This window comes from Vombatus ursinus, unplaced genomic scaffold, assembly GCF_900497805.2.
Source record: "Vombatus ursinus unplaced genomic scaffold, bare-nosed wombat genome assembly UNPS02005286.1, whole genome shotgun sequence".
In the NCBI taxonomy this organism is placed as follows: Eukaryota; Metazoa; Chordata; class Mammalia; order Diprotodontia; family Vombatidae; genus Vombatus; species Vombatus ursinus.
This window is the reverse complement of record NW_020945064.1, coordinates 8,427,974-8,449,486: the sequence shown is the minus strand read 5'-3', so window position 1 is coordinate 8,449,486 and position 21,513 is coordinate 8,427,974. Positions and strand designations below refer to the sequence as shown.

Here is a 21,513-nt window from a genome sequence, read left to right as displayed (position 1 = left end):
AGTGGTATGTTGATAACTGACCTGGTCAGACTTGGTCACCAGAAAGATCATTTTGACAGCTGAATGGAGGATGGACTGGAGTGGAGAGAGACTGGAGGCAGGGAGCCCAACCTTGGATGGTGGTCCAGATGAGAAGTGACAAGGGTCTGTGGAAGGATGGTAGTAGTGTTGGAGGAGAGGAGGACACATACAGGAGGGCTGGTATGAATGTCAAGATGGTAGGGCTTGGCAAGAGATTGGAAATGGGGGATGAGAGAGTTTGAAGAGGTGAGGGTGAAACTTAGGCTGTGAGCCTGGGTACCTGGGAGGATAGTGGTACACTATATAGTAATAGGGAAGCTAGGAAGAGGGGAGGATTTGGGGGGGAAAGGTTTTGGACATGTTGAATTTAAGATGTCTATGGGACATCCAGTTTGAATTGTCCAATAGCAGCTGGAGATGTGAGACTCGGGAGGTCAAGAGAGAGGTGAGGGCTGGATAAATCTTAATAATCTTCTGCTTAGAGATGATAGTCGAAAGCATGGGAGCTGATGAGATCACCAGGTGAAATGTATAGAGGGAGAAGAGGAGAGGACCCAGGACAGAGCCTTGAGGGACACCCACATTTACGGGCATCACCTGGATGGGGATCCAACAGAGGAGGCCCAGAAGGAGCAGTCAGGTAGGAGGAGATCTAGGAGAGAGCAGTGCCCTAAAGACCTCGAGCTAGGAGAATAGGGAACGTTCACACATTTCTGATGAAAAGCCCAAAGATGAGAAGCAATTCTGAAATGCCAACACAGAGGCAAGAAAAACCTAAAAGGTACCTTTGTGAGTAACCAAGGAGGAGCTCCAGAAGAGTAGATGAATTGTGTGGCATGATGAGGACATGGGCTAGGAGAGGAGGGTGGCAAGGGCACGGCCAGCGTGGTCGGGGGTGGGGGGGGCGGCTGTGCGGAGAACGTGGACAACGTCATGGCTGGGGGGATTTGCAGTGTGGAGGGAGCTCTTGAGTTGATGAGAAGATGGATCGATTTGAGTAGTTTGGATTTTGAGTATATTAATTGGTGCTCTTTTCTTTTAACCATTACTGGGCCCTTCCCCACTGACTCCTCTGCATCTCAAGACAGCCGTCCCCTCATAATCAACGAGGAGTACAGTGTGGCATTGTCCAGACCTGACAAGAGCTGATGACTTGCAATGTCTGGTTCTTTGAAGCTTGCTAAGGTTTTCTCATTTGTTTTGAAAAACCAAACTCTGAAGTCTGTGGTATATAGGTAGTGGTATCTCCATTTAGGGAGAGGAAGCTGAATCTCATAGTGGTTGAATGACTTTCCCATGGTCACCCAACTAGTAAGTGTCTGAGGTAGAATATGAAGCCAGATCTCTAGCGCTTTTTCCACTTTAACTTTCAAATATCATTGCTTTTATTTTCTGAAGCACCGTTTTTGACTGATCTGTCCATTGAAACGGGATTTCTATAAACTGAAAGTTAGATATCATTTAATTTGGAAGTGAACAGCTCTGTATACATCAGTCCACACTTTAGACATTTTGGTATTAGAGGACATGAGTAATTGCTAAGAAAATTTAATATTGAAAAAAAAAATTCATCAGGTGCTCCCAGTTAGGAAGCACCCTCAATCAATGCTGATCTCCACCTGCTCTGTACCTCCTACAGTTTCCCAGGGTTCACAGTGATAGGTCCCTTGTTTAGGGGCAAAGTCAGCAGATGTGTGTCTGAACCAGGATGGCATTGTAGTCACCAGGCCATATTGCCTCTGGATTTCTTTTTTAATAATAGAAAGAGGTGATGAATGGGAATAAAAAAAGGTTTTTCCTACAGTGGAAGGCAATAACATTGTCATTCTGCTTAAACATTTTGCAGTTTGATCAGGAGAGTAATTTAATAGCTAGAACAATGAACTGAGAATCAGGATGATAGGAATTTAGTTCTGTCTTCTATGATTTAGTCATTGCTCCCCTTGGCAAATCATTTATCTAGTTTCTTTAAAATTTCCTAGAGACTTTTAAAAAATAAACATAAGGGCTCAAATCTCTGTCTCTCTCCATTCTCGTACTTTCTGTCTCTATCTCTCTCTGTCTCTCTCCCCCCTCCCCTTTTTTCTGGTTCTCTTTTCTGACTCTCTTCTCTCTCTTACTCTGTCTTTGTCTCTCATATAACAGGACTTTGTTTCCTATAATGTCTACCTACCTTTCTATCTAATTGTACATACATATTTATATATGAAATACAAATTTATCATACACACACACACATGCACATGCACACGCACATATACATATATACACACCCGTCCTCCAGAATGAAATAGAATTAATTCGATGCTCTTGCCTTTTTTGGTTTACAGTTGTATTAGAGAATCATGAAGTCACAGATGAAGGAATAGAACCTCCTTTGAAACGCCAGCGAATAGAAATCAACTGCCAGGATCCCTCAATAAAGGTACACTTGGGGAAATGAGCTTATTCCCAATTTGGTTGTTCTTTTGAGAAATGAATGAAAACAAGCCTAAAACGAAGTCTTTGAGACTGTCAGGATTGCTGACATAATTTCCCCTCCCTCCCACTCCTGGTTTAGCCATGTTAACGTGTGGAGTTGGCTGAATTATCATTTTAGACCGAAGACAAATTAAAGCATGTCCCCTTTCTGACAGGTCTGCTCACCCTCTCAGTGAGGCCTGCTAACTCTTCATGTTGTTGTTACAGTGATTCATTTCTGGATCCCCGAGCTACTCATTGGGCTCCGTGGCTTGTAGAGTCATACACATGCCCTCCGTGTGCAAAACAGGACTTTGTTCTGCATCATGTTTTATGTGTGTGCTCTGTATGCTTTGCTTAGCACAAAGTGTGCGCGTGTGTGTGTCTGAGTGTGGCGAGTGGAAAAGGCATGGGAAGTTACATAAGATAAACACAATATCTGGGGGAGCTGCAAACCAGTTTTAGGTGGCAAATCGCGGGCCTCCACCCTAGAGTGGCCACACTCTGATGACTGCAATGATGTAGGCGGCTTCCCCGAATGCTAATAGCCAGTCCCACAAGAATCATTTCAATTTCTGTTACTTAAAGTAGTCCTGTATGAACTTATATTTCTGTTGTTCTGGTGGTTTAAAAAAAACAAAACAAAACAAAACATGTTGGATAGCATTTGAAGCAGTTGTAATTTGTAGTTTTCATATTATTAAACATATGAAGGAAGAAATGTGGATATAACAATGGCTCTATAGGCTGGAAACCTGGATCAGATCCTGCTGCTTGCTGCCTTAGTGGTTTTGAATAAACCAATTTTCCTCCCTGGACCTCAGTTTCCCAATCTTGAAAAAAGATGGTTGGACGAGATTATTTTGATGGTCTCTCCCAGATCTAAATCCTATAGCCCATGCAAGCCCATAAAGATTAAATACAGTTCTCAGGTATTTAGGGGTAGTAGCAAAGGTTATCAGGGCAAGTAGGTGGCACAGAGAACAGTGCACTGGGCCTCAAGTCAGGAAGACTCGTTTTCATGAGTTCAAATCAGTTTGAGGAGGAGGACGCGTAAGGTAAATGGGTATCTTTCTGAAGTAGCTTAGAAATTTAGGTTTTAAGTACATGACTTTTCAGAGTTAAGATTATATTTGGGGTCAGATTTATATTTTTTGTCTCTTTGTGCTTCCTGATGTAACACCTAGCATCTCTTTAAGAGGGGACTTGGCTGGATCTCGCTTCACTTCCTTTTAAAGCCCAGATAGCAGATGCACATCCTAGAGATGGCAGGGGCCCCAGGTGCTCCTGGTTGCAGGTGGCATTGTGCCCTGAACATTGGAGAGCCTCCTAGGTGAGAGCTATCACTGTGTAGAAGAGCTTGGCCCAACAGCCTACCTAGGAAAAGAACCAGGTGAATCGAGACTGCTCGTTGTCCACACTGGCATAGAGCTGGCTGGACAGTCCATTGGGCTGGTGCAGCAGTGCAGGTTTTGGACAGATATCGCAAGTAGACACTGAGCTGGGCACAGCATTCAGTAGGAGGAAGCTGGTGGTCTGGATTGCACAGCAGTTTCCACTACCTCAAGGTTTTCCCTGAAAAAAAAACAAAAACAAAAACAGAAAAAAACAAACCATTTTGTTTTAAAATCCAGTATTCTTCTGGTGGTGCTATGTGGTTGTGAATCATGGAACTTCTGAAAAATCAAAATTTCAAGTAATAATAGCTATCTAGCATCATTATTAGCACTTTAAGATTTTCAAAATACTTTACAAATATTACCTCACTTTATCTTCCCAATAACCTTGTGATGTAAATCTCCATTTTACAGATCTGAACATTGAGGCAGACAGAGGTTAAGTGATTTGCCCAGGGTCACACAGCTAGTAAATGTCAGAGGCCACATTTGAACTCAGGTCTCCTTGACTCCAGAGCCAGCATTCTCTCTACTGTACCACCCGCCTGCCTCCAGGCCACCCAAACGACAATAGGGAGACAAATGAATAGGCTGTACCATGTTGCCAATAATGGTTTGCATATGAGAAGCTATATAAAAGAGATTGTGGAAGAGAGGGATGAGGACATTGCCATAAGCCTGTCCCCAGCTGGGGGCACACATCATTTGCAGCATACTTAGGAAAGTATCCAAACAGTTTAGTTTAGTGGTGGAACAGATAATCAAGTATGAAAATGATAAATTTATGTTTATCTTCTTTAACTCTTTCCTAATGAGTAGAAAAATGACTGAAAGGAGTTGACTCGAGAGAATGACAAGAAATTCAGATATTCCAAAAGTTGATTAGCTACACTTTTTTGTTCAGTCGTGTTTGACTCTTGGTGACCCCATTTGGGGTTTTCTTGGCAAAGATACTGGAGCGGTTTGCCATTTCTTTCTCCAGCCCATTTTACAGATGAGGAAACTGAGGCAAACAAGGTTAAATGACTTGCCCAGGGTCACACAGCTTGCATGTGTCAGATTTGAACTCATGAAGATGAGTCTTCCTGACTCCAGGCCTGGTGCACTATCCACTGTGCCACATAGCTGCCCTGATAAGCTTCGCTTCTACTCCTAAATAACTGAGAACTGTATTTAATATTTATTTCACAAGGCCTATTTTAAAGAATAGACAGGGAAAGGGTCATTCTCCCTGTGACTTTCTAGGACTAGCTTGTAGTATTCGGAAAAGATCCTGGTTTGTGTATTTTTTGTTCTGTCTGAAGACAGTTATCCAATTATCAATCTGAATTTCCAAAATGTATAACACTGTAATACCTTTCAGTGACTGGCTAATAGCAATTAAGTTTTGTTTTGCTGAGTTGTTTTTTTTTTTTTTAAAGTGAGGCATTCGGGGTTAAGTGACTTGCCCAAGGTCACACAGCTAGTGCATGTCAAGTGTTTGGTCTGAGGTCAGATTTGAACTCAGGTCCTCCTGACTTCAGGGCCGGTGCTCTATCCACTGCACCACCTAGCTGCCCCTGTTTTGCTGAGTTTTAAGAACCATTTGTACTCATTAGTACACTTGATAATTCATTAAAACTAAGTAATACTTTAAGTGGAAATTTGGTTAAATAGCACAGTTTACCTTGTACTTACTTGTCCTATTAGTTCTGGTTTCTGATGTTGGAGTAATTGATTCTCAAGGTTAGCCAGACTTAAGAAGTAATTTTTCTGTGGCCCACTAGATGGCAGGCTTGCCATTAAGAACACCAAAGTGCCCATCACCAGAAAGTCAGGGCAGGTGCCGCTTTCAGTAAACAGACGTGTGCTTCTGTGTAAGTTTTCTGAAATGTCCTTGTTTGTTTTTAGTCACCTTTGAAGTTGGCTGTCTAGAGCACAGACTGGAAGCACCTGCCAGTGGGCTTTGTCTATTGTGCTGTAATTCAGTGAGAATGAGATTATACTGATTAATGTGTTAATATATTAGAGTTCTTAGGCATTTTCTCTTGTTTGTACTTGGAAAAGTAAGAATGTGCTAATGTCATCATGCAGAACATTTTAATTTCATACACAGTTGACACCAATATTGACAAGTTATGCTAAATATTATTAAGGAAAAGGGCTTGAATAGGTTTATCAAGGGTGGGAACCTGTGGCCTCAGGCCACATGTGGCCCTCTAGGTCCTCAAGTGCGGCCCTTTGACTGAATCCAAACTTCACAGAACCAAGGGTATATGCTTCTGGGTTATATAAGTCAGGAGTGAGCCTAGTAGTGTGGTTTGATTGTACTTTTGGAGTATCTGAGAATGGTGGATTCTCTGAAGCTGGGTGAGTGCCCTTTATAACTGTTGGTGGTAGCTTCGCCTTCCACGAAAAGGCACTTAATACATAGTTGTTTCACGAAGATGTACATTCTTCTTTAAGATCAATTCACATTAAAAAAAATTTTTTTTTCTCACTTTCAGTCATTCCTGTATTCCATTAATCAGACAATATGCTTACGGTTGGATAGCATTGAGGCCAAACTGCAAGCCCTGGAAGCCACGTGCAAATCGTTAGAGGAGAAACTGGACCTGGTCATGAACAAGCAGCACAGTCCCATCCAGGTGCCAATGGTGGCCGGCTCTCCCCTCGGCGCCACCCAGACGTGCAATAAAGTGCGATGGTAAGGAGCCACCAGAGAAGCTGTGGCTTCCAAATGGATTTTCTTTGTGCTTTTGTTTTATTCACCTGGAAAAGCATTCGCTGGGTCTCTCTTTGGGGTGTTTCTAATATCTTCCATAATATCAGCCCATTGGTCCCCTGTAGATCGGTCTTGGAGGTCCTTCCTCACCAGTTTTGTGGGGCTGATTTGAGTTATACTGAGCCCGAGCACTTGGGACACAGGCGCAACGGGGGTGCATGCACAGCCCAAGATCATTCTCATCCAGATTTCTTTTTGGCCTGAACCAGACGGATACATCTTGGTTTTGGAAAAGATATGCTAAATTCAGGAGAAGGGTGTTTGTGCTTTCCCTTATTTTTTCAGTGAGAGAACAGCTAGCTTTGTCCTTATGTATTTTTTTTTCTCATATAGATTGCATCTTTTTCATCTCATTTTATCAAAATTGCAATGAAGTTTCCAATTTTTCAGAGCCTCTTATTTTCATATCTTTTTTAAAAAAAGGAAATATGGAGCTGATTTAATCAGGGCATGAGGAGTGATGACAGGTAAAAGGGATGGTTTGTGTATAAATTAAACCCTTAAACTTTGCAAACAGCTTGATAAACCAAGCAAATTGAAAAGATTTCATGTAAAGTCTTTGACCTACTAAGACCCCTACGATTACATGCCATTGTCCGATAGACCTTTGTCAGAGAACGAAGAGGCCTAGGCTTTCATCTTCGGGCTGTGGGTGGCCCCTTCTCACTCATCTCTTTTGCCCTTCTTATGCTCTCTTTTTCCTCAGCTGTCTGTGAAGAAGTGATGGGGTCATTTCTCCCCTTCTCTTGACTTGAACTTCAGCATGATTTTACTGGGAGAACTCCTTTACAGGGTCTGCCAGGGACCACTTCTGTGTCCAGGACTTCTGTCCTTGTTTCCGGGGCTTTGTTGGGCAGCAGTGGTGTGGCGTATCCCCCCTCCCTGAGCCTCACCAGCCTCACCCTTACCAGGAGTGGGGTAGGGGATGGCCATCATGGCAGGCCCAAAGAGAACATGGAAACATTAGCCATTGTTATACCATAGTCCTTCTCATGCTTTGGGGTTGATGGCCCCAGCTGTGTAGGGAAGGGCAAGGTAGTGTTAGTGCTTGCTGGGGAAGAGTGGGTCAGGGTGTGAGGGGAGAAGCCTGTGGAACAGCTACTCATCTGTGGTTACCTCAGAGGCTTCCATGATGTAGTACAGTGGTCTAGACCTTATGTCTTGTGTGAGAGCACATCCACTGTGTCTTTGTGTGATTGTGGGTGTATTGAAAGCCTTGGGGATACTGTGAGTGTGCTCTCTGAAATGGTCCAAGGGTGGGTTATGTCTTTGGAATCACAGGTCTAGACCCAGAACATTTTTGAAATAGGATAGTCCTGGCTTCCTGGGCAAGGTGTTAATACAATAAATATCAATTCAGACTCCCATAAATCTAATTTGTGATCAGATAAGCTGTGTCTGATGAAAGTGTAATTGTGTATGTATTGTCTGTGGTTAAAAAAAAACCACGCATGGAGCAAAATGATGATGTAAAGAGACTTCAGGACTAATTTTTGACTCCTTAAAATTGTTTACATAGACCTGGCTGTCTGCAGTTATACTACTGCAAAGCAAACCTGCTTATCATAACTAACTCATTCATTTATTGAGGCAGGTACAGTGATACCACGGTAGTATTTGTTACCAAGGGGCCTCAGGCTAGTTTTGATTGATTGATTGATTGATTCATCCATCCAGTATTTATTGAGTATCTACTATGTGTAAGATATCAGGTAAGGTTCTGATAATTGTATGAGGTGCAAGATTTTGTGTTAGCAGCAGGCAAAGAATGAGATGTGATTCCTGCTGTTGGGTAACTTAAAATCAAGTAGGGGAGATGAGAGATCTGTATTTCCCAGGGCTTAAAATCCCATATAAATTGTTTTGTAAACTTTATTGATAAAACGATAACATATATTGATGAAATATGTATATATCTTTTAAAAAGTACTTGAATTTATGACTTATTTTGCTATAATTTAATGAAGACAACTTGGATTTTGCAAGATACGGAAGAGTTATATACTCAGCTACATCATCAACAAACCCACAGCCATCCTAAGTCCCCTTTACTCAGTTGGCATTTTTTCTGATGAATGTTTTGTACCCTGTGTCTAGGATACAGAGTGGACCTGGGATTTCAGTGATATAGGGAGCTCTCTCTACCGGCACATGTCAGTACCTTCTCTGTAGCTGGTGGGATTAGAGGGAGAGGTGCCAGGGTCACACAGCCACCATGTGTCAGAAATGGACCTTGCACCTAGGTCTTGGTGTAAGTTCTCATGCCAAGGCCTCTCAAGGACCTTATGTACTTTTATAACTTTTGTTTCTTCATCACTTTCATTTTCAGATATAGCTTTATCCTCTCCTTTACCCATTGAGCTATCCCTTATAATAGCAGATAAAAAAAAAGTTTAGCAAAACTAATGAACATAATCATGAACTAATGAACATAAAGCAAGTGTATAGATATATATGTATGTATATGTGTATATATGTGTATGTATATAAACACACACACACACACACATATACATGTACTAATAGCTAACATTTATATAGCACCTACTATGTGCCAGGCACTGAGCTCAGTGCTTTATAATAATTATCTCATTTGGTCTTCACAACCCTGGGAGGTAGACCCTATTATCATCCTCATTTTACAGATGATAAAACTGAGGCAGCTGGCGGTTAAGTGACTTGCCCAGTGTCATGCAGACAGTAACATTAATTTTTTTACCAGGCTTAGGATCCAGCCAGGGCAGGAAAAGCTATTAACCATAAAAGTCAGGGGAGTACAGAGGGTCTGTATGTACTCACACCACTGTCACTGAGGCAGAGGTGACCAACAAACCGGAAATACCAGTTAGACAGAGTTACAGGCAAGTGGCAGCTGGCCCTCAAAGCTCTAGGAGACTGCCCTTAATATCTGCAGCCTCTCAGGGTGCTCTCAGTCCTTTGCATTCTTCCAGCACTAGCTCCGGTGACTCTCTTACTGTCCTGTGTGTGTATGTGTGTTTATAAACACGTGAAAGTGTGTGTACGTCTATAGATAGGCAGTGCATAGAGTGCCGGACCCAGAGTCAGGAAGATCTGACTCAGTTACTTTAAACTTACTTCCTTGCTGTGTGACCCTGTTTGCCTCAGTTTCCTCATCTGTAAATGAGCTGGAGAAGGAAATGGCAAACCCCTCCAGTATCTCCGCCAAGAAAACCCCAGATGGGGTCACGGAGAATTGGACGTGACTAAAATGACTCAACAACAACAACAAATTGTTATATCTCAGCTCTGCACTTAAAAAAATCAGGGTCAGGTTAACAATTCTTTCCTTTTGTCTAAGTCAAGAATAAAAAAAGATAATCTGTACTTGGGTGGTTTAAACAAAATTAAAAAAAAGCAAAACCCTACCCAGATGCCAGATCTGACATTCCCATCTGCTTGAGTTTTGTAAGTGAGAAAACAAAAACTGTCAGCAATTAATCAAAGACTATGAAGAAAGAAATTTGGAGGAGAAATACAGAAGAAGGACTCAGTCCCTAGGAAGAAAACATTTGGATTAAATAGAAAGGTTAACACCAGAAAACCTCGATGTTGAAGGTGGTGTGGAATGCAGGACAGTTCTGGTGAAGATGAGCCAGGGCTTGGCTGGTACTGACTGTGTAGCAGTTATATATAGTGTCTCCATCACTGACCTCTGGGTCCCCACCAGTGCCCAGCATGGTGTTCTTCACACAGTGTCCTTCACATGGTGTAACTGCTTATTGCCTTGGAGCTCTCTCCCAATGGAAATGAAAGATTTAAAATTTTAAGTGTTGAAGAATGAATTAAAAACTATCGACAACTTACAGTGTAGCCAAAATAACTAAGTACTTCTATGAATCTTTTTGTTTCTAAAATTTATGGCAGTCTTTTTGGAACAATTGGAAACCCATAAAAATAATAACTTCTTGAATATCCATGTAATGCATTTTAATGAGTAAATTCTAAATTCCCCAAAACTTAACTCGTCAGCCAATTGACACAAATAAAATTCAACAAATATTTTGCAGCAACTCTGCAGGATAATTAGGTAGACAGTGACCAGAGCATAACAGGACAGTCCATCCCCTTCCCTGCTTCCATTCTCCTGGAGGATACAACAAGCCCACAAATGCATCTCAAGAGGGCAGTTGAGGGAGAGAGTACCAGCCCTCTCCTGGGGAAGGGAGGAGGGATCAGAGGAGGCGTCCTAGGGGCATTAGCACCTTTGCTGAAACTTGAAGGCAAATAGGGTTTCTGAGAAAGAACGTTCTTCATCTTAGAGGACAAATGTAAGTCACCTCAAAGACCTTTCAGCTTTAATAAAGCTTTCAGACAGTTAGACCAAGAGTTGTCAGTTTAAATACCAACAACTTTTTCATTTGGAAAACATGCCTACTCAATTCCAACCCAGCACAGCTTTGAAAATGGTTGGCTCTGTTTCACAGCGATAGGGCGTGTTACGAAATTCCCTGTCTCTCAGCTAATAGAATTCTCTTCCAACTTGTTGATTACTTCTAATTAGAAACCTGCATTTACCATTCTTTTATATCAGCTTTGTGTTACTGTTTTTTTCTTTTTGAAACACATATAGCAGTGGACTGTTGCCAATCTTAGTTGGTATTTTGGTCCCAGATTTTCAGATTCTACACCTGAAAGAGAGTCTTAAGACATTGCTTGAGATTGTAATAATACCATAGCTTTGCTGCTGTGGCAGAAGTTGTATGCAGTTAGCGGTGCCTTGCATTTATAACATGTGTGTCTTTTATGTATGTAGTTGTTTGCATGTTGTCTCCTCAAATGGTACGTGAGCTCCTTGCAGGCAGGAATCATGTTTTCGCTGTTCTTTGTGTCCAATTTTTGTTGCAGTGCCTGGCACGTTTACATTTAGAATATTCTGACCGACTGACCCAGTAAATCAGATTTACTCCCCAGTAATGTCCTAGTTCAGACGAGATTAGTTACTCTTGGTTACCTCTTCCTATTAGGGCAGATACATTTTCTCCCAGAAAGAGAATGACGGATTATGAATTGGGGTTAGTAGTTTTTTATCCTCCTCTGTCTCTCCCTCTTTCCTTCTCTCTCTCCCTCTTTCCTTCTCTCTCTCTCTCTTTCCTTCTGTCTCTCAATTCCCATGGAATTCCTCTTCTACCTTTTTTTCAAAGAACTTAGACTGTAACCCAGAAGCCATATTTTCTGATTTTATTATTGGGATGCTATATTAAAAAAAAACAACACTAGTCCAATGTTTCTAAGTTTTAAAACATCTCAATGGGTAGATGAGGCAATATTTGTATAAAAAATTTGCAAGAAACAGGAGCTTATTAGCTCTCAACAAAAATGGTTCAATTGATTGCTCTTTCACTCTGATATATCATTGTCAGGGTTAAAAATTGATTTAACTAGTTCTTTATGTTTTCCTAAAAATGGTTATTGCCATGTGGTGAACTGCAGCATGTTTTATCTAGAACTATTTTCATTCCATACTTTAAAAATTCCGTTCCATATAACTTGGATTTGTATGAGAAGAATGTTTAGTTTTGGTGTTTTTTATGTGAGGCAACACGTCTTACTTGAAAGTTCCCTCTGTCTGGACTCGGGAGACCTGGGTCTGGTGCTTTCTGGTTGGCGGCGCTTTGACCCGCCACGTCACTTTGAGGAAACTGATGGTCAGGTGGGGACAGTACTAGTGCTGCCTACCTGACCCAGGCTTGTCTTGAGGAAAACGTGAGGTCACCCGAGTTTCCCATCTGTTTTCAAGTGAAGATGTGGTTCTTATGTATCCATCATCAGTCAGAAATATTTTTGTTAAATTTTACTTGGACACAATCGACGTGTCTTAGTACTCTCCCCTCCCTTCATAGTGTCCTTTAAAAAAAAGACGAGCAAAACCATCTGATGCAGTGATGGTGGTTGGATGGAGCCCATGTGACTTTTAGCTACTAGTAGTTGATAATTTCCTAAGAGAAAGTAAGTGTATTTTAATATCAGTCATCTGGAACCAACTGTGTTTGATCTAAATTCTTTGAGTATTCATATTTATGTGTAGATTTACACTTAAGTATAAATTAACATAAATTATATAACATACAATATATTTAATATAACATAAATTATATATGTAATTTGTATATGTTTATATATAAATTTCATTTTTCATTATTATAGTCAACAAGTGTGCACATATAAAGATATATAATAAATAATTATAATGAAATATATATATAATATAAAATATTGTTGTTACAAATATCCCAGGTTTCTTCAGATTTAGGGTACAGCTTTTTTTCTTTTAAACTAAATTGTGCCTTTGAGCAATAGGAAGCACAATTACTTCATTATTCCATTAATTAGTTGATAATAATTTATCTGATAATAAAGTTACTAAAATTTTGGTCAACAAAGATAGTGTTTCAAACTTTGCAGTGAATAATGAAAAAATACTATACTATTTTGAGGAAAAGATTTGGTCCCAGCCAATACGATACCTTGTTAATCCTTTTAAGTAATTTTGTGTGAATTTAATTTCTTCACAACAAGAAATTGTCATCTGTCTTCAAGAAGTAGGATTGTTTTTTTGTCCATCCTTTCCTTCAAACATGAGGAGCTCCAAAAATGTTTGTTCACTAGCATGCTACACTCAACGTGAATAAGTTATTCTAATTCACAAAAATTGACAAAAAATTTGAATTCATATTCTTTTCCTAAATTCCATATACGTTATTTGTTGACCTCTAAAATGCATGACAGACCTATGATGCAAAGAGTCAATGAAACATGTAATACAGAAATCTTCTGAGATGCAGCAACCTGACCTATGAAATTATAAATTTCTGCCAAATTAATTTGTTAGAGATTTCCTAAAGACATGAGAGCAATATAGTTCAATGTAAAGACCACTGGGTTTGGAATGAGAGCATCTGTGCTTGAATCCTGGATCTGCTGTTTTTTAGCTGTGTGACCATGGACCAACCTCAGTTTCCTCATCCATAAAATGAATGCATTCAATTATATGATCTCTAAGATCCATTCCAGGTTTAAATTCCATAAGATCATGTGAAATTATAAAATTCCAAGTTAATAATTTGAGCTACCCCTGTATTACTTCATCAAGGTATATTGCCATACATGCCAAAATGATACCGGAGTGGTTTGCCATTTCCTTCTCCAGCTCACTTTACAGATGAGGAAACTGAGGCAGACAGGGTGAAGCGACTTTCCCAGGGTCACACAGCTAAGAAGTGTCTGAGGCCAGATTTGAACTCAGGAAGATTAGTCTTCTTTACTCCAGATCTGGCACTCTATCCACTGTGCTACGTAGTTGCCCCACCTTCCTAATGACTACAGATGTGAAAATACTAAATAAAATTATTTAATAGCATACAGCAGTAAACATAATAAAAAATTTTTCATTATCAATCAGGTTTTATATGAAGTAGGCAAGGTTTAGATCACTATCATAAAATCTAACAGTATAACAACATAGATTTTTTTTCCCCTCTACCCAAGGAGTTTTGAGGATAGTCTTTACTGGATTCAGAGGAATAAATAGTGTCCTTTCTCATACTGGAAACTCCTCTTGTTTTTTTTCCTCTATTCATATCTGTTTCTACATCTATATCTCTGTTTCTGTGTATTAAGTATACACAGGCAGGTGCACAATAGCATTTCCTTCATGTGTCTGTTTAATCATGCCTGCCAGAATGTCTTCACAGGTTTAATGCATTTTAGATGCCCGTTTAATGTTTCCTAAATTTATTCCAGTTAGTAGGTTACAGGCTATGATTAGTACCCACCCAATATCTTCTATCATAAAAGGGAGTCTGTATTCAAGGGCAATGAGTAGTGCGTTACAAAGTTACATAGAGGCACATTGATGTCCGGGAACATTTCTTAATGATTAGAGCATTGTAAAAGTGAAATTGGATGGTGAGGAGGGGAAGGGGGAAAGAGAGGAATGGATTTTTCCCTTCTCCCACTTGCCGCTGGGTCTTCAGGTTGAAGCTGTTGGGCTCATATCATGGGGTTTCTTTTTCACTTGTTGGCTGATTTAGGTGACCTTGAAGCTTGTCATTTCTAATTCTGTGGTTGTGTGCAGATGAGTCCCTCGACTGAGGAGGTCTGGGTCTGCTGGTCCTAGGTCAACCCAGGATAAGAGCCGTCAGATCCCTGGGGCCCGGGTCTTAACCTGCTGCCCTCTCCACTGCCCCGTGATATCTAATTCTTTGCCAGTTTTCTAAGATAAGTTGACACTAGAAAGAACCTGTGACTTCACAACCAATAGGAAAATGTAGTTTCTTTTTGACTTAATTTGTGTTCATGATCTTTACTAGCATTTATTTTATAGTTAGCAAAGGGAGCCATGGTATGGTGTGTACAGAACTAGCTTCCGAACCACCTGGGACCTGGGTTCAGGTGCCACTTCTGACATAGCCCGGCTGTGTGACCTTGGACATTAACTTCTCAGTGCTCGAGACAGGTGCATAAGGCTACAAATTATTGAGAAGGTGCTCACCTGTATGCGTAAAAAGAGTTTCCCCATATCAGTGAAACCACAGGTCCAGTCACTATTATTCATTGGTAGGATATATTAGGAATTAACTAATTTTTGTTCTGGTTTCAATTTCGTTTGTCACTGGAATGCCCTGGCCCTCTATGACCCTGTTTCAGGAGATGTGGATTTGAATTTCATCAAGAAGGCTGCAGATCATTCTGAAGTTCTTTGTATTCTGTCCTTAAAACAAACAAACAAAAAAGAAGCCACCTTAATATTTGAAATAGACTAAAAATAAATGCTGTAAACAGATACAACAGAATCCAGAGTTATCTTTTTGAACTTTAGAATTAAATGATATGTAAATAAAAAAGAATCCATATTTATGTATCCAACTGTGCAACAACAACAACAAAAAAAGAATTACATCCCTACTGTGTTGTGCATTTGAAACAGACTTTGTAAGCCATATAAATACATTTCTGCAGTGGTTGACTTTAATACACTTAGTCTTTCTCATTCTTGTTTCCAGCTGGTGGTTTTAGGTGCTTCATCACCTTTTCACTATCGTTTAGAGCATGGATTTCTCTACAAAAGCCTAGAAGCCAAGTGCTAGGGGGCAGGCATTTAGCCAAGAAATACCTTTCCTTTGTGCTGTAGTCTTCGTGTTAGCTGGAGCTTTGGAGGGAGAGGGGGGATCCCAACACAGGGCATCTCCCATATACCAAGTGTGTCTGTGAAAGATACCAAGATTTCCTAGATGGTCTTTGCTTCATTTGGGAACTTGCCAAGAAACATTTTACACCTTCGACTGAAGTAATAGCTGGGCAACAGCCCTGATAAACAGTCTGTCGGTGTTCCTTAACTTTAGTGTGAGCTGAATCATTGCAGATTGCTCAGTGAATGGGACATTGCCATCTGTGAAAGCATCTCAGGAGAGATAAAGAGAAATTTAGCCAAGTTATAAAGTCACACTAATTTTTGCCGAAAAGTGTGTAGGCAGGTACTCACTTAATTGATTAAAAAAAAATCAATAAAAAGATGTTCTATGGGGACCAGTGAATTTATGATCTTTACAGTGGTAAACATATCATAACTTAATTTTTTTAGTTTGTTAAATACCATTTATCAGTGCCTTTTGTCTTTATATCACAACCTCTTCTGGGGAAAAGGTAAAAATAACCCCTTCTCTCCCTTTTAGATCAAACCCCTTATGAAAAGAGAAAACAAGTAAATACAGTGACTGTATCTAACAATGTGTACAGCTGTTTGTCTAGTAGTCTCTCTGCTGCAAGAAAGAAGGTGGAGACGTGTTTCGTTATTAGTTTGTCTAATTAATGGTATGCTGGTAAATATTTGACAACTGTTGTCACTGTTCAGTGGTTTCAGTTGTGTCTGACTCTTTGTGATCCCATTTGGGATTTTCTTGGGTAGTGGTTTGCTATATCCTTCTCCAGCTCTTGTTTTCTAAATGAGGAAACTGAGGCAAACAGGGTTAAGTGACTTGTCCAGGGTCACCCAGCTAGTAAGTGTTTGAGGCTAGATTTGAACTCAGGTCTTCTTGACTCCAGGCATGGTGCTCTATCTATCCACTATGACACCTACCTGCCTTGCTCTCAGGGGTGGAGGTGGCGGGGAGGGAAATACACATGGCACACTTTTAAAGTTTGCTCTGCATCGTTCACATTTTCTCTATTTGTTTCTTAAGTCAAGACAGTCAACAAAACCATAAACTAAGCCCTGGTTTGTAGCCCTTGGTGACTTCCTAGGCATAAATGCTTATGTTGAAAATTTAACCACTGGCTGCCCTGAGCTGTTCCCAGCTGGCTCCAGCACACGCTGTCTGAGACCTTTATTGGCTTTCCTGTTACTGATTGTTCAGCTTAGGTTAGTGATCTTTTCGTTCCCTTCATTGTAGTGAGTCTGTTCAGACACCTTCCTGCTTTGATCTGAAATCCTCCATCGGTCATTTCTTACCTCATAATAATATTCTATTACCTTCCCATGGCCATGGTTCTTTAGCTCTTCCCTCAGGTGATGGGCAAACACTTTATTTCCAATTCTTTGCTACCACAAAGAGTAATTTTTTAAGTATCTTATTATCTATTGGATTGTAGTTTCTGTCTCTGACCTCCTTGGGGTATGCACATGCTGAATACAAAGGGCATGTGAGCATTTTAGTCAGTGAAGTATAAGAATGGAGAGTGTTGGACTTGGATTTAAGAAGACCCGAGTTCAGATCCTGCCCCAGATGCCTGTGAGCTCTGTGGCCTGGGGCCTTAAACCTCTCTCTGTCTCAGTTTTCTCATCTGTAAAATCAGAATAATAGCAGTGCCTCCCTCACAGGGTTGCTGTGAGGATCAAATGAGATAATATATGTGTTTTTTAAGCCTTAAATTGCTAGATAAATGCGTGCTGTTTTTTGCACGAATGAATGAGTAAATGAATGAAAAAGCATTTATTAAGTGCTTATTGTGTATTGAGAGCTATGTTAAGTGCTGGCCCTGTATTTCCCTGTTCCAGGAAGTCTAGATTTGGATTTCATCAAGAGAAAACCCACGTTCTAATAGAGGAGATAGTATATATAGGATGGAGATAGCATACATAGCTGCAGAGCCGATGGAAAGGCCCCACGGTACAAGGGCAAGGCAGCGAGGCACTTGGTAATGCATTTTCTTTACCGCCAGTTTGATTGACAGAACTGTCTGTGTTTCTGATGTTGCTGCCTCTGACCATGCCTGTGACTTTGGTGAAGAGTGACATTTCCGTGTAGTCAGCAGCTGTGGTGGCTGAGAAGGAGTGGGAGTTGCAGCTCTCACAGAGGCCTTTGCCAAGCCCCATCACCGGATGGTGGCTGAAGGGCTTGGCTGGTAACAGGTAGGGGTGGACTGAGGGTGCTGCTGATCCTGAAGTTCTTGGCCTCACCTGCCCCTCTGGGGCAGTTGGTTGGCAGTCAGTATTGATGGTGTGGGGATGGGGGGGTCCCTTTCCACTTGATTGCCCTCCCTGTATGATGGTGTTAGAAACAGGTCCAATCTGGGAGGCTCTTCAATTCCAAGGGCTCTTGGACTCTTGGTCCTGGATTGTTTCTTACAGTGAGACAACAGTGAGAATAGTTGGACCAATTAATTTACAGCACCATTAGTGTTTGTCATAATAAATTTTAATTAAAAGCTAGCTGCATCTCAAATTCTAGGTTACTTTTGTGTTTAGTTGCTTACGTTATCTTTGTTATTCAGAGTTTAAAACGGGGTTTTGCTACGGTGGAAATTATTCAGAATCAAAATACCTGGATATGAATATACTGACCCTTATTAGCTATATAACCATGGTCAGTTGCCTAAGCTATCAGCCTCAGTTTCTCCAGTTGCAAAGTTGGGATAAAAATGTTTAGGGTTATCTACTCCAGAAGGTTATTGTGAGGATAGTAGTTTGTAATCTTAAAATGCTATAAAAATGAGTTAATATTATTTGAAGGGTGTTTTCCTTTTCATATTTTTGGGCCTTTTTCTTTTCTTAGGTTACAGTTAAAAGACTGAAAATTGTAACATGTATTTCTGTCTTTGATATAGTGTTATTTTGGTTTTGGAAATCAAGAAGAAAAATGGAATTCAAAGCCATGCAATTATGCCTTTTTTTTTTTTTTTTTTTTTGGATGAGGCAATTCGGGTTAAGTGACTTGCCCAGAGCCTCACAGCTAGTGAGTGTTATGTGTCTGAGGCCGGATTTGAACTCAGGTCCTTCTGACCCCAGGGCTAGTGCTCTATCCACTGCACCATCTAGCTGCCCCAATTTTGCCATTATTTATTTATATCGTGCATGCCTTGACCTTGGTCACTTTGGTGGGTTTCAGCAGATGAGGCAATGAATGCAGGTAGACTTCTGCCAAGGTTGGACTTTTATCATTGAAGTTCTCCTGCTTGTTCAGGGAATGGGAATGGTGAGAGCTCTTTTGATGTTCCAAACCATCATAAACTCAAAGTAGTCAGGATGACTTTTTCCAGTTATACTGGCAAAAATACACTATTAGTTTCTGAAAGAAAATGACCTCTTTGCTTCATTTCATGTACTTGTCACCAGATTGACAATTCCAGTGAACTTCACTCCTGGCCCTTCTTCTGCCTTCTTAAGCAAGTCTGCTGGAACCTTGAATGTTGGGAAATGAAGGCCTTCTCCTTCCAAAGACTTTGCTCATGTTGGAAATTTAAGAAGAGGTCTAGTTTGCACTGTGTTTTGATTAACCTTGAACAGATATGGATTTTTTCATTGCCTTGTTTTTTGGAGCAGGATATATTTAAATAAAAGAGGCTTATTTTCTCTCCTGTTTCACTTCATCTTAAGGTGAATGTAGTTAATTAATTCTCGAACTAAATAAAGAGATGTTTTGTATTGTCTGACATGTTCATCAAGGACAAATTATGTCTCTAGTCAGTGAAGGATGATATTGTGCCAAGTTATATGTTATTTTATATAACCAATGTCAGAATTTTACTTATATATATACATATCCCATCTAATGCTAACATTCTCTATTTCTACAATGATATTATTGTAAATACATATTACAAGTAAAATATTGAAAATGAATATCTCTAAAATTCTTAGCCAAAAGTCATTTTCTGTTCACCACTTCTTGGGAAAGAAGAAAGGATTTGGGACACATGTACAATAACCATTATGATTAATTTTCATTAAACATTTTGCAGGCACGTAGGCCTTGCCTGTGTTTGATGACTGATTAATAAATCTTAATTAATCTGTCCTTAATTAATTAACAAATCTTAATAAATCAACCAGAAGTTGTATTGAAGTGGTCTGCATTAGTGGAAAGATTCTCTACTCTTTTTCGCTCTTCCCCAATTACATTATATATTTTTTTAAATGAATTTTGCATTTACCTCTCTGTGCAAATATTCTTTTAAACTGATAGACTGTAAACTCATTGAGGGCAGAGACTTTTGTTTTTGTTGCTGTATCCTGATTATCCAGCACAGGAGCAGAGCACATTGTATGTGCTTGTTGCTTTGAACGTGTGCATCATACTGATGTAATCATAGGTGTGACCAGAAAGTTTTTTTTTTAAGGCAATTGGGGTTAAGTGACTTGCCCAGGGTCACATAGCTAGAAAATGTCAAGTGTTTGGTCTTCTCACCTTTACGTTTTGGAAACTCTAGTTTCCTTCAAAGTCCAGCTGCAGCACTCTCCTTCACCTATGCAACCCCTTTCCCCCTATGCAAAGTGATTTCTCCTTATTCAATTGCGTTTGATTGAATCTGTGTTTTCAGAAGTAGAGTTTAGGAAGCCCAGGAAGGTAAAGGAAGGTCTGACAAATAAATGATCAGAAGCCTGTGAGAGCCTCTAGTCAGGGACCTTGACATTTCTATCTTTAAGTTTCACCTGGAAGAAATTAGAATAAATGGTTAGGTAATTTTTTGTTTTGAATTTTACATATTTAGGAGATGTGATGCTTAGGTATTACCTTGTTGGTGACCTATAGGAAAAGAAGAGAGGCTATTGTCCTTTTAAATTGTCTTTTAAAACCCTCTAAGGCAGTTTTTTTTTCCCTGAGTAGGGATTTCCACAAAGGGTTGAAAAGGAAAAAAAAACCCAGAAAGGTGAGGAGGCAGAAGACTTGTCCATGAGTACACTGTTCCTGGCCTGTCCCTGATTAATTTAGTGTGTGTGACCTCTTGCTGATTGGGATTTGGGTCCTTTTGAGCTGCTTCCATCTAGACTTGGCTGCCCTGTAGCATTCATGTAATTGGTCATTCATTTTTCTAGGAGGGGATCATGACTAGTTTGTTGGTGGGCAAGATGTCCATCATTGTGTTTTTAAAATCTCAATCCCCAGATTCTTAAGAGTGAGCACAAAGAACACAGAGTTCTGTCAGTACGTGTCTAGCAATCGAGTTCTTCCAAGGAGATGATGCTCCTGTTATCAGCTCTCCATCTTAAGATGCCAACCCTTAACCACATTCCCAAATTGATTGGTCTTTTGCCCCAAATCACAAGTTTCAGAAAGAAAATGGAAGAGAATGTTGGAGTGGGAGCCAAAAGACTTGGATTCCTGCCCTTGACCTGTTAGGAAATTAGCTGGGTCACTGTTGGCAAGCCATTTAACGGCTCAGTTTCCTCATCTATAGAACGAGATGTTCTCTTAAGTTCCTAAAACACTGTGATTTTTAATAAAAAAGGTTAATCTAATCAGTCCCATTTCTCCCATATACTCTTAAGCCAAACAGTTTTCCTTGACTTGGCCTAGGCATTTGAATAATTATCTGATGCTCCAAATGATTATTGTTATATTAGTTCAGTTTAACTGGGGTGTTATATTCTCATGCTTCTCTTCCATTTATGTGAATCCTGAATTTTAAGGGAGT

At 40.2% G+C, this 21,513-nt stretch overlaps 1 protein-coding gene across 7 annotated transcripts in view; it reads left to right on the top strand.

Moving 5' to 3' along the window:
- BANP (BTG3 associated nuclear protein) overlaps positions 1-21,513 on the top strand; it is a 254,011-nt gene that overhangs the window by 37,958 nt on the left and 194,540 nt on the right. For all 7 annotated transcript variants that reach the window (XM_027847684.1, XM_027847683.1, XM_027847681.1 and 4 more), the window contains exons 3-4: positions 2,352-2,446; positions 6,365-6,564. In XM_027847684.1, coding sequence (XP_027703485.1) covers positions 2,352-2,446; positions 6,365-6,564 — 295 coding nt within the window. The remainder of the gene's footprint in view (positions 1-2,351; positions 2,447-6,364; positions 6,565-21,513) is intronic.